The sequence below is a fragment of the Entelurus aequoreus genome, linkage group LG05 (assembly GCF_033978785.1).
Source record: "Entelurus aequoreus isolate RoL-2023_Sb linkage group LG05, RoL_Eaeq_v1.1, whole genome shotgun sequence".
Classification (NCBI taxonomy): Eukaryota; Metazoa; Chordata; class Actinopteri; order Syngnathiformes; family Syngnathidae; genus Entelurus; species Entelurus aequoreus.
This window is the reverse complement of record NC_084735.1, coordinates 30,422,984-30,437,233: the sequence shown is the minus strand read 5'-3', so window position 1 is coordinate 30,437,233 and position 14,250 is coordinate 30,422,984. Positions and strand designations below refer to the sequence as shown.

At 39.2% G+C, this 14,250-nt stretch overlaps 1 protein-coding gene across 1 annotated transcript; it reads left to right on the top strand.

Moving 5' to 3' along the window:
- spag7 (sperm associated antigen 7) lies at positions 1–12,337 on the top strand. The gene is made up of 7 exons (XM_062046349.1): positions 1–118; positions 4,352–4,419; positions 4,497–4,585; positions 4,650–4,734; positions 4,806–4,895; positions 5,298–5,454; positions 11,634–12,337. Exons 1-7 carry the CDS (start codon positions 34–36, stop codon positions 11,747–11,749), a joined length of 690 nt encoding a protein of 229 aa, XP_061902333.1. The 5' UTR covers positions 1–33; the 3' UTR covers positions 11,750–12,337.
- The last annotated feature ends 1,913 nt before the right edge of the window (positions 12,338–14,250 follow it).

Sequence of the window (14,250 nt, the reverse complement as noted above, 5' to 3'; positions counted from 1 at the left end):
ATGCGCAGTCAGTGTTCTTGCCAGTAAGTTAAGATGGCGGATCTGCTCGGTTCAATTTTAAGCTCGATGGAAAAGCCTCCAACAGTTGGCGACCAAGAAAGCCGGCGAAAGGCTCGAGGTATTATAATATGTTGCCCTGTGCGACAACTCAATATGTGTTTGTTGAAAAATAAACAAATATGAGACATGACTGAGAAAAATATCGAAAGGGCAAAGGAGTCTCGTTCGATCAGTCAATTAAACAAACCATTAAACAGTCCAGATTCGGCACAGACGTAAACGATAGTAAAATGTGCATTGGTTTGGAACCTGAGCATCTTTGAATACTTTAGTCAGAACGCACACCGGCTATAAACTGTATGCACTCAATGCTGCGTGTGGACGCTGTCGCTTCGGTGCTGTGATTGGTCCTTACTTACAAAACCAGTGACGTCATCTCCACGCACTTGCATGCGCTACTTTTAAGCGCCGAAAAAAGAATAAGCACCTAAAACACTCAAGAAACTCTCTTGGACCCTGGACAGCGGATTTGGAAGTCAGACTCAAGTGTAAACAAACGTTATTAGTTTGTTTACATGCTAAACTGATGTCATATATATATATATACTCAGTGGCCTCGTGGTTAGTGTCCTGAGATTGGTAGGTTGTGAGTTCAAACCCCGGCCGAGTCATACCAAAGACTATAAAAATGGTACCCGTTACCTGCCTGCTTGGCACTGACAATCAAGGGTTGGAATCAGGGGTTAAATCACCAAAAATGATTCCCGGGTGCGGACTGCTGCTGCTCACTGCTCTCCTTACCTCCCAGTGGGTGAACAAGGGGATGGGTCAAATGCAGAGGACACATTTCACCACACCTAGTGCGTGTGTGACTGTCAGTGGTACTTTAACTTTAATATATGTAGTATAGTCATTTTTCTATCATACGAACAATTACTCCACCCTTATGTGACGATCAAGCAAATGCATCTCTATGTGCTCACAATAATAGATTTTTCTAACAAGCCAGTGTAACCCACCCAGTCCCAGTACGTGTATATGTACTGACCGAGCATTTCAGCCATTTCTCATTTCATTGTGCCTTTTTTACTATTTTTTTTGCTTTTTGGAAGGTTTGTTTTATTTTTATTTTACTAGGAGGGCGAAGTGTTATCAAAGGACGTAAGAGTGTTTCCAGATCGTGTCTTAGAACTATTTTCTAGTCATGATTCCCACTAATCAAAGCCTGGGCTACATCCTTGTGGAGTTGTTTTGAATGCTTCCACCTCTTGCCGCTACGGCGACAGCAATGCACACTGCGAGGCTTATGGAGGTGTCTTGCATATTTGGCTTTCCGTTCCCATAACTGCTTAGATTTGATTACAAGTAAATGCACACTTCCTGTGACCTGTCCAGTGTTTCCCATAAACTGCCAAGATACCTGTGGCGGTGGGGGCGTGGCTATGGGCGTGGTCACCATGACATGATCGAGTAATTTGCATAATTTACTACAATGATATGATTTTCTCTAAAAATGCTCAAAAAATGTACACTTACTAATTAATAATACAGTTTTGTTTTAAACGTCCATCCATCCATCCATTTTACAATATAATTACAACACTTTATGTACGTATTTATATACAGTTTTGAACAATAAGTTATTCACTGAAATATATTTATTAATTGTGGTTCTTACAAAAAATATATCTTATAAAATATAAAAGCTAAGATGTCTCTTAAAGCTCTGCCCCTTTAATTAGTGCATACTAAATAATTTAACTTAAGCCTACTACTACAACCATATTATTTACCAGCAACATAAAGTGAAACAGACGCAGAGGTGTCCTGCCACAGTCAGTAACAAATAAACAGAAAACGGTAGTGGTCAAATACAAATAAGGCAACAAGAGAAGTATCCTACACTTCTCTTTTGTAAAGTAAATCTGAACAGCCTATATGGGCATCTACATCAACTATATGATTTGCCTGAGAAGCTGAACAGGACAAAAAAAAAAAGTCGAAAAATCTATTTGTGGCGGACGTAATTCTTTTGTGGCGGGCCGCCACAAATAAATGAATGTGTGGGAAACACTGCTGTCCTTCACATTTATTTGTACCAAAACACGTGCAAACCTAATGGCACACACAAAGCTGATTTACTAAACGTATGCAAAGTGGATTGCATCGGTTAAGTGAGCAGAATAGGGCATGCAATCCATTTTGCGTCTGTCTTCATTAATATGCAAAATATATAACCGTCATGTTGTATATATATATATATACATTTATGTATATATATATATATATATATATATTTATATATATAATATATCTCAAAACACCCCCAATACTGGGAGGAGAAGATGCAAATATAATTATTGAGCACGCGCAATGTGATTGATCAACACTCATCACCGCATTGCAAACACTATTTAGCGTTTTATTTAGCACCTGTGGGAAGGACGTGCAAACTGACAGTTACACACAAGATCACTGCTCACGCTGCACAGACAGACGATGTACAGATGAGAATCCTCCATCCTTCTACACTACCGTTCAAAAGTTTGGGGTCACATTGAAATGTCCTTATTTTTGAAGGAAAAGCACTGTACTTTTCAATGAAGATAACTTTAAACTAGTCTTAACTTTAAAGAAATACACTCTATACATTGCTAATGTGGTAAATGATTATTCTAGCTGCAAATGTCTGGTTTTTGGTGCAATATCTACATGGTGTATAGAGGCCCATTTCCAGCAACTATCACTCCAGTGTTCTAATGGTACAATGTGTTTGCTCATTGGTTTAGAAGGCTAATTGATGATTAGAAAACCCTTGTGCAATCATGTTCACACATCTGAAAACAGTTTAGCTCGTTACAGAAGCTACAAAACTGACCTTCCTTTGAGCAGATTGAGTTTCTGGAGCATCACATTTGTGGGGTCAATTAAACTCTCAAAATGGCCAGAAAAAGAGAACTTTCATCTGAAACTCGACTGTCTATTCTTGTTCTTAGAAATGAATGCTATTCCACAAAATTGTTTGGGTGACCCCAAACTTTTGAACGGTAGTGTATGTGTGTGTTAACATTTTAAATGGTCAGGTGGCAGAGGGGTTAGTGCGTCTGCCTCACAATACGAAGGTCTTGAGTAGTCGTGAGTTCAATCCCGTGCTCGGGATCTTTCTGTGTGGAGTTTGCATGTTCTCCCCGTGACTGTGTGGGTTCCCTCCGGGTACTCCGGCTTCCTCCCACCTCCAAAGACATGCACCTGGGGATAGGTTGATTGGCAACACTAAAAATTGGCCCTAGTGTGTGAATGTGACTGTGAATGTTGTCTGTCTATCTGTGTTGGCCCTGCGATGAGGTGGCGACTTGTCCAGGGTGTACCCCGCCTTCCGCCCGATTGTAGCTGAGATAGGCTCCAGCGCCCCCCGCGACCCCGAAGGGAATAAGTGGTAGAAAATAGATGGATGGAAGAAATAAATACAAATTTTAGGCATATTGATTATTTAGCTTTTTTTTATGATGTTTATAGCTGCTCGAAGACTTAAGGGATTGATTGAAACAAATTCAATTGATGCGTTGGTGTTCTTTAGAATTTTTTTAATGCATTCGTTTTTTTCACATAGAATATATATTTATTAAAATATTACTTATATGAAAACATTTATTTATGCATTGTTTTGCGTCTTGTGCGGAGTAGTAAGTGCAGCCTCTGTCCAATGAGCGCACCTTTGGCGGTAGAAAAAAAGAGTGGTTTAACTGTAAATGCACCACAGGACTGCTTCTAAAATGCCCATAAAATGTGGTACATGTCCCCTGCATGTTTGAAAACATAGCAAAACACTGCAGGTAGGAGCATGATAATATGAATGTGCAGTAAATGAGTGTCTCTGTATAGTACACGCAAAATGTTTATTTAAATCAGGTGGTCTGCGCCCCTTTTCAATTGCACTTGCAGTCTTAGTAAATCGCATTCAACACGCCCACTAATATAGTACACACTATTTTATAGATTGCACACGCTTTTTAGGGCGTGGTCTTTGAATCTTAGTAAATCGGGCCCTTTGTATCTAAAGGGGTTTGAATACTTGGTAAATACAACAAAAAAGTTGCTATGTTTGCAACACTGATCCATACGTCTTCCAATTCTCTGGCAGACGCGGTCCATATGCGCTGTGTTAAGAAGCCGAGTTACGATGCATACTGCCACCTAACGGGTTGCGCTAAATGTATATGTCACAGGCCACCACAAATAAATGAATGAATGTGAATCACTGATAATATGGGTTGGAACACTAACCAGTAACTTTTTGTAGATTGTCAAGTAAGCATGTTTACAAATACTAATATTGAACTGCTTTTGTTAGAGCAAGCAGCGAGGCTCAAGAAGATGGAGGAAGACGAGAAAAAAAAGAAAATCGCATTCAGGAAAAAGGTGAGCACTGCATTTAGGTCATATTATTCTTTGTTTTTTTGCAGAGTAATACTAAACTGCTTCTTTCACCGTTTAAGATGGAGAAAGAAGTGTCAGATTTAATCCAAGACAGTTTACAACAGAAGCGCAAGTACAACCCAATGGGGAAGATTGAGAGGAGTATATTGTAAGGTGTCTTCAAGTTGGATTATTTGAGTCTTTAGAGAAGAAATTTAGTGTTTTTTGCACAGGCACGATGTCGCTGAAGTGGCAGGTCTGACTTCATTTTCTTTTGGGGAGGACGAGGAGAGCCGTTACGTTATGTTGTTCAAAAAGGTTGGCCGAAGACCAGTAGATGTTGACTTAGTTGAGGCAATGTGTTTAGTTTCTACTTTGTGCTCTTGTAGGAGTTTGCGCCGTCCGATGAGGAGTTGGAAGCTTATCGCAAAGGAGAGGAGTGGGATCCGCAGTTGGCAGAGCAGCGCCGCAGGCTAAAAGTAAGTACAGGAGCGTTCCAAAATATTATACGCGAGCATTTGCATAATTTAAAACTTGGAACGCCACAATTAGATTTGGCACTACCCGTTCGTTTGCCCTCCCTCAGGAACACATTATATGTCTGGAAACACGAGCTGTAGTTATAATTTCATACAGTAGCTTGCACCTGCTAACTCTTACTGTGCTTCTTAACACTCATATGCAAATCCATTGTGGTCGACATAAGTACACATAAAACAAGCCAATGGTGTTCAAAATGTGAATTTCTATCAGGCTGCTGCATACACAGAAACGTATGCGCAATATTTTGTAATATGATGATGATAATCAACCTTGTTGGTCTGTCACGTCAATACTGTGCTGCTAAGAGTAAAAAGTACTGTCTTTCTTTGCCAACGTAGGAGCAGGCGGCGCTGGAAGAAGAGGCATCCCGGCAGTCCAACAAGTCTGAGGCGTGTCCCAACTCTAACTACAGAGACAAGTACAGTCACCTGATCGGAACATCTGCAGCCAAAGATGCAGCGCACACGCTCGAAGCCAACCAAGCGTACGGATGTGGTGAGTGTTGCCATTGGTGCCCCACTAGGCTTAAATCAGTTAATCGAACATTAAATGAAAACAAACTCGATAACTTTGCTGGCATCCATAAATTGCCAGGGTGCAAGAGGGTTCCCAGCACTTGGACAATTTTATTCCATAGCAGAATTAAAGTACCATAATGGAAAAACAAGTTGACTTTGTAAGTTTAATTGTGTTTCATTCTATCTATTAAACCATATCCAATTGTATTTTACAATTTGCAAAATATGTGAAATATCTCGAAATGCTGCATTTGCCCCAAAAATCTAAAAGTTGTTCATCTGTGACATTCAATTTATACCCAGAGATGGAGACAGAGACACGACAACCAAAGACGGAGTCTGTAGGCAGCAACTTTTCCCTTTAACCCTTCATGTGGATTATGATTATTTTTAATCTAAAATATATATACATCCCATCAGTCGTCGTCGCAGAGATTGTACAGTAAGCGAATATTTTATCTAGGGCTGCAACAACTAATCGATTAAATCGATTAAAATCGATTATAAAAATAGTTGCCGATTAATTTAGTCATCGATTCGTTGGATCTATGCTATGCGCATGCGCAGAAGCTTTTAAAAAAAAATAAAATTTTTATATATATATATTTTTTTTAAATTTTTTAAATAAACATTTATTTATAAACTGCAACATGTACAAACAGCTGAGAAACAATAATCAAAATAAGTATGGTGCCAGTATTCTGGGTTTTTTCAATAAAATACTGGAAAGGATAGAAATGTAGTTTGTCTCTTTTATCCGACTATTAATCGATTAATCGAAGTAATAATCGACAGATTAATCGATTATCAAATTAATCGTTAGTTGCAGCCCTAATTTTATCATATTCCTAGTTTGTATTTCTTCATTAGCACTTAGCAATAGTGTTTCACTGAAGCTGGATCTGTTTAGCACACAGCTTTTAAAACTTGTAGATCACCCTCCTTCTTTTCAGGCTAAAAAATATAAGGTTGTGGATCATATTATTTTCCAAAGTAATTGTTGTTGGCTCCCATGAAAGCCGCAAGATTACTGTGTTGGTGGTGGGGAAAGGAACTGTGGTCCCCCTCGATACATTACGGATCACATGACTGGCTTGCCCATTATCTCTCAAAATGACTTGGGAATCACAGTGAGATTTATACTATTTTGATCATATCTATTTACTCGCAAACTTTGTAAGTCTTTTGGTGTTATAAATGAGACAGTAGCTTCTATACAGAGGCCACTTGTTTTTCCATTTTACTGGTACTTTAAATGAACGCAGTGAACTTTCTTATCAGCATTCCACAATCTTTGTCTCTGTGGGTAGAGGTAGGACCTCTAGTTTACACACAGGATGCACAGTGAGAAGTTAGTCAGAAGCCCCGCAAGATAATACAAATTTGGAGGAAAATTTAATTGCAAGGCCAAATGTTCCTGTGTGGGAACATTTCGGCAGGATGAGCCCATCAACATGGATAAATGAGCCAGTATGCCAAATTTATTGGAAAGTGATGCCAACAAAAAAGACAACAAAATAAACCACATGACCTAGTTTTTCCAACAGAAAAATAAAACTGCACTTCAAGATGTTCAATATTTATTGAAGTTACATTTTTGCGAACAGAGATTGAGAGTCCATTTTATTTTTGTTTGTTTACTAATTTAGGATAATTATGTACTTGACCTTCCAATTACAATGCTGAAAAAATGAATTGTGTTTAAAGGGAATACTTGCATTATTACAAACCCCGTTTCCATATGAGTTGGGAAATTGTGTTAGATGTAAATATAAACGGAATACAATGATTTGCAAATCCTTTTCACCCCATATTCAATTGAATGCACTACAAAGACAAGATATTTAGAGTTCAAACTCATAAACTTTATTTTTTTTTTTGCAAATAATAATTAACTTAGAATGTCATGGCTGCAACACGTGCCAAAGTAGTTGGGAAAGGGCATGTTCACCACTGGGTTACATGGCCTTTCCTTTTAACAACACTCAGTAATTGTTTGGGAACTGAGGAGACACATTTTTGAAGCATATTTTCCATTCTTGCTTGATGTACAGCTTAAGTTGTTCAACAGTCCGGGGGTCTCCGTTGTGGTATTTTAGGCTTCATAATGCGCCACACATTTTCAATGGGAGACAGGTCTGAACTACGGCAGGCCAGTCTAGTACCCGCACTCTTTTACTATGAAGCCACGTTGATGTAACACATGGCTTGGCATTGTCTTGCTGAAATAAGCAGGGGCGTCCATGGTAACGTTGCTTGGATGGCAACATATATTGCTCCAAAACCTGTATGTACCTTTCAGCATTAATGGCGCCTTCACAGATGTGTAAGTTACCCATGTCTTGGGCACTAATACATAGGGATGATGTTTGATAAGAAATTATCGAGTTCGAGCCTATTATCGAATCCTCTTATCGAACCGATTCCTTATCGATTCTCTTATCGAGTCTAGATAGGTTGTTGTATATGGAAAAAAACACACAATATTTGGTTTAACAAAAGCACCCTTTTATTATATAAGAAAAATAATAAATAAATAATAAAATAATAATAAAATCTAATAAATAAATAAATATTGACTGTTACCCCCCTAAAAAAATAAAATAAAATAAATACATATTGACTGTTGTTACCCAAAATATATTAAGGGGCGGCGTGGCGAAGTTGGTAGAGTGGCTGTACCAGCAATCGGAGTGTTGCTGGTTACTGGGGTTCAATTCCCACCTTCTACCTTCCTAGTCACGTCCGTTGTGTCCTTGGGCAAGACACTTCACCCTTTGCCTCTGATGGCTGCTGGTTAGCGCCTTGCATGGCAGCTCCCGCCATCAGTGTGTGAATGTGTGTGTGAATGGGTAAATGTGGAAATACTGTCAAAGCGCTTTGAGTACCTTGAAGGTAGAAAAGCGCTATACAAGTATAACCCATTTATCATTTATCATTTTAAGAAAAACAAATATATACAGTAACACAAAAACAACCTGTCTCTGTGATCACTATAGGTGTATAAATAATACTATAGTGTTAAATAAAATCAGTCCCTTGGGCACAAAACTGAAAATAATACAGCTCTCCAAAAAGTGCACTTCTGCTGCTATTTGACATAACTGTTTGTTATGATGCTTTGACATTTTTGCACTTTATTTCTTTATTGAAATAAAATTCTATGAAGAGAAAAGTTGTTTGCAAATGTGGTTACAATGCTAAAAAAATGAAAAGTTAAAGCTAAAAAAAGAAATACACTTTATTGAGTTAACAGTATTTCTTTATAGGGAGAAAGATGTGATGTTATGAGTTAGGGAATATAACAACTACACTACCCAGCATTCAACGGGAGTGACGAGCATGCGCGGTAGCTCCGAAAAGTGTTGTTGCGTGTCGCCACCAGGCAGCTAAGAATGAGGTTATGAGCACGCTGTGAAAGTAAACGTCAAGAACTCAGCCAACACGCCTTGTCTGCATTATTTATAACTAGACAGACAACACATATACAGTGTGATTTTGTTTTGTTTACCAGGAAACAACAACAAAAGTTAAAAAAGGGAGATGTCATATATGTATGTGCTGCGGTTGCTTTAAGAACGTTGCGACAGCTGCCGTAAAGGAGGTGCGTTGCTAGCCTGGTTGCTATGTTTCCGGTTGGTCGTAAAAGTGTTTGTCATGTGTTTGTACCCTGCTCAAATCTCTCAGTAAAGTTATTCATTGGATTATACCTTTTTGTTTTGAACTTTATTACACCTTGGAGCGCTTTCCCTATCTGCTCCTAATGACTGAGCTACGTGACGTAATTTCTTGTGATGTCTCACGGGGCATTTCTGGTCGGGACGGGATTGGTCCCAGGGATTCGAATAAAGAACCAACTCTTTTTCTTTACTATAGTGGTCTCGATAACGGGCACCGGTTCTCAAAAAGGGATTCGAGTCAGAGGACTCCGTTTTTTTCTTATCGAACAACCGGGAAAACCGGTTTCGAGTATCATCCCTACTAATACACTCCCATACCATCACAGATGCTGGCTTTTTAACTTTGCGCCTACAACAATCCGGATGGTTATTTTCCTCTTTGTTCCGGAGGACACGACGTCCACAGTTTCCAAAAACAATTTGAAATGTGGACTCGTCAGACCACAGAACACTTTTCCACTTTGTATCAGTCCATCTTAGATGAGCTCAGGCCCAGCGAAGCAGACAGCGTTTCTGGGTGTTGTTGATAAACGGTTTTCGCCTTGCATAGGAGAGTTTTAACTTGCACTTACAGATGTAGCGACCAACTGTAGTTACTGACAGTCGGTTTCTGAAGTGTTCCTGAGCCCATGTGGTGATATCCTTTGCACACTGATGTCGCTTGTTGATGTAGTAAAGCCTGAGGGATCGAAGGTCACGGGCTTAGCTGCTTACGTGCAGTGATTTCTCCAGATTCTCTGAACCCTTTGATGATATTACGGACCGTAGATGGTAAAATCCCTAAATTCCTTGCAATAGCTGGTTGAGAAAGGTTTTTCTTAAACTGTTCAACAATTTGCTCACGCATTTGTTGACAAAGTGGTGAGCCTCGCCCCATCCTTGTTTGTGAATGACTGAGCATTTCATGGAATCTACTTTTGGTAGAGTGGCCGTGCCAGCAATCGGAGGGTTGCTGGTTACTGGGGTTCAATCCCCACCTTCTACCATCCTAGTCACGTCCGTTGTGTCCTTGGGCAAGACACTTCACCCTTGCTCCTGATGGCTGCTGGTTAGCGCCTTGCATGGCAGATCCCGCCATCAGTGTGTGAATGTGTGTGTGAATGGGTGAATGTGGAAATACTGTCAAAGCGCTTTGAGTACCTTGAAGGTAGAAAAGCGCTATACAAGTATAACCCATTTATCATTTATACCCAATCATGGCACCCACCTGTTCACCTGTGGGATGTTCCAAATAAATGTTTGATGAGCATTCATGAGCTAGTCAGGTTACTTCTAGACCTCCAACCCAGATCCCACCTCACTCCTACCCACTTCTCTAAAGTGGGCTGGCTCAAGGTGGAGGACAGAGTTAAACAACTTGCACTGAGCCTAGTCTATAAAATCCGCTACACCTCCCTGATACCGAAGTACATGTCAAACTACTTCCTTAACGTAAATGACCGCCATAACCACAACACCAGGGGGTGCTCCACTAACCACGTTAAACCCAGATTCCAAACTAACAAAGGTCTTAACTCATTCTCTTTCTATGCCACATCAATGTGGAATGCGCTCCCAACAGGTATAAAAGAAAGGGCATCTCTATCCTCCTTCAAAACCGCTATAAAAGTTCACCTCCAGGCAGCTACAACCCTAAACTAACACCCTCCCCGGATTGCTAATAATCAAATGTAAACAATCAAATGCAGATTCTTTTTCTTATGCCTTCTGATCTCTCTCTCTCTCTCTCTCTCTCTCTCTCTCTCTCTCTCTCTCTCTCTCTCTCTCTCTCTCTCTCTCTCTCTCTCTCTCTATGTCCACTACTTGATGTCCATATCCCCACCCCCCCCACCCCCCCACCCCACCCCCCCTCCACACTCCTGATTGTAAATAATGTAAATAATTCAATGTGATTATCTTGTGTGATGACTGTATTATGATGATAGTATATATGATAGTATATATCTGTATCATGAATCAATTTAAGTGGACCCCGACTTAAACAAGTTGAAAAACTTATTCGGGTGTTACCATTTAGTGGTCAATTGTACGGAATATGTACTTCACTGTGCAACCTACTAATAAAAGTCTCAATCAATCAATCAATCAATTCCTCAACTTTATCAGTATTTATTGCCACCTTTCCCAACTTCTTTGTCACGTGTTGCTTGCATCAAATTCTAAAGTTAATGATTATTTGCAACAAAAAAAAAAAGTTTATCAGTTTGAACATCAAATATGTTGTCTTTGTAGCATATTCAATTAAATATGGGTTGAAAATGATTTGCAAATCATTGTATTCCGTTTATATTTACATCTAACACAATTTCCCAACTCATATGGAAACAGGGTTTGTACATTATTTCTATATATTGTGATTACATTAGTGCTTAATTTGGTCTCAAAATAATGCTGACGATAATATTGTTAATCAACCCAGGCCTATGCACTACCCCCATCAGTGACCTCTTTTTTCAAATTAATTTTCATCATTTAGTGCCGGTGGCCAACAAGAGGGACACTCGCTCCATAGAAGAAGCCATGAATGCCATCCGAGCGAAGAAGCGGCAGAAGCTGGAAGACGACACAGGCGCACACAGCAGCACTTCTTGAGTCTCTCTGTGTGTTCGTGCGTGTGGGCGCTTGTGCAATGTGATCCCTGTCTATAAATGCAATATTGTGTTCTACTTCAGAGACAGTATGTACGGCAGGTGGAGGCTCCTTTCTGAGACACTCAGTGTTTCTGCTTTTCTGGCAAGTAACACATGGGACAGTATGAGGAACGCGCTTTTATAACGTGGTGTTACCTCAAATCATTTTAATGCAGATTCTCTTAGTATTATCACAACATTTTTTACAAGGGCACTGTTACTGCCTGTATTCTATTAAATATATTTTGACCCATTTCCACCCATTTTAATCTCGTTCAAAACTCAAGATTAATATTGACTCAACACTCTTTGTATGACATGTATGAATTTTAAAATTCAGGGATTTTTTTGCTTCTTTTGTTTGTGAGCAACCGCCTCTCCATGATGTCATGTCATAAACGCAGGCGATGACTAGAGATGGATTGCTGTGATCGATACGTTTGATTGAACTTCTATTGTTGGTTATTGTCTCAGAGAATGATATGTCTGGGATTTCTAAGAAGATGTCTGTGCTGTTTTAGCCCTATGTGTATTAAAATAGAGGATGTTACTTTGCTTTGTCATTCAATAATTTCCCTTTTACATAACATTGTTATTATGGGTGTAGAGCTGCCTCTAATATTTTCTTTACTCAGCAGCCAAAAACATCTCAAATTGTATCCACAATTATGGAAGTATTGTTCCATGTTCACTTACAAAGCATGCGAGCAGGGTCCCTAAGCCCCCCTCCCATAACAACAAATGCTCACCTTTTTTTAATACTTTTTTTTTTAATGTGAAACACTTTTTTTTATACCTTTTTAATCAAACTTGAATTTAATTGGGCGCATGTTTAGTAGTAAAACAACATAAAGAGAAATAAATTGTTTAATAATTAGTTTTTTTAGTGCAAAATAACTCAACATAATTAAAAACACATTTGCATATCTTTCTCTCATCTCCACCCAGGTTTGGATTCCAGTTTGACTGTTTACCAGCACACTAACACTCGTAAACAGTATTATCAGTGACATAGCAGAAAGGGGCTAAGAATAAGTTTGTGGCAACATTTTATATGAAACACCCTGTCTTTCATTAATTCACGTTTTATATGCACTTACTGACCATTTGTGCATATAGGGAGGGGTGACACTGCATGCAAGATATTTTTTGTTTTTATTACTTTATTACAATGATTTCACAAAATTATACAAAATCATGTCCTTAAAAAAAAAAATACAGTGAATGTCGAAGAGGAAAAAAGTGGGAATGCCACAAAATAATACAACAAAACATGTAAAATATATATTGATAATCATATTTAAATTTAATGATGTTGAATACTATGATTCAAATGTGATTTTTTTTATATGCTAGAAATTACACTTTTTAATATCAGATTTTCTGTTATTTCATATTTATATTACTGGCTCGCTGACAACAAGCTATCCATCCACTTGGGTAAAACAGAATCCATCCTGTTTGGGTCCCACATCAAACTTAAGAGAGTCAATGACTTCACCATAAAAGTAGGTGACAGTGTCATCACCAGGAAAGATGAGGTCACCTACCTAGGTTCCATTCTAGAGGCTAACCTTTCCTGTGATAAAATGGCAACCAAGGTAATCAAAAAGGTTAACCAACGAACGAGATTTCTCTACAGAATTTCCTCTCCGGTCAACAAAAGCACCTTGAGGATTCTGCCGGGAACTCTCGTTCAACCCTTTTTCGATTACGCATGCACCTCCTGGTACCCTAGCACCTCCAAAACCCTCAAATCTAAACTCCAAACATCTCAGAACAAGCTAGTCAGGTTACTTCTAGACCTCCACCCCAGATCCCACCTCACTCCTACCCACTTCTCTAAAGTGGGCTGGCTCAAGGTGGAGGACAGAGTTAAACAACTTGCACTGAGCCTAGTCTATAAAATCCGCTACACCTCCCTGATACCGAAGTACATGTCAAACTACTTCCTTAACGTAAATGACCGCCATAACCACAACACCAGGGGGTGCTCCACTAACCACGTTAAACCCAGATTCCGAACTAACAAAGGTCTTAACTCATTCTCTTTCTATGCCACATCAATGTGGAATGCGCTCCCAACAGGTATAAAAGAAAGGGCATCTCTATCCTCCTTCAAAACCGCAATAAAAGTTCACCTTCAGGCAGCTACAACCCTAAACTAACACCCTCCCCGGATTGCTAATAATCAAATGTAAACAATCAAATGCAGATACTTTTTCTTTTTCTTATGCCTTCTGATCTCTCTCTCTCTCTCTTTCTCTCTCTCTCTCTCTCTCTCTCTCTCTATGTCCACTACTTGATGTCCATATCCCCCCCCCCCTCCACACCCCTGATTGTAAATAATGTAAATAATTCAATGTGATTATCTTGTGTGATGACTGTATTATGATGATAGTATATATGATAGTATATATCTGTATCATGAATCAATTTAAGTGGACCCCGACTTAAACAAGT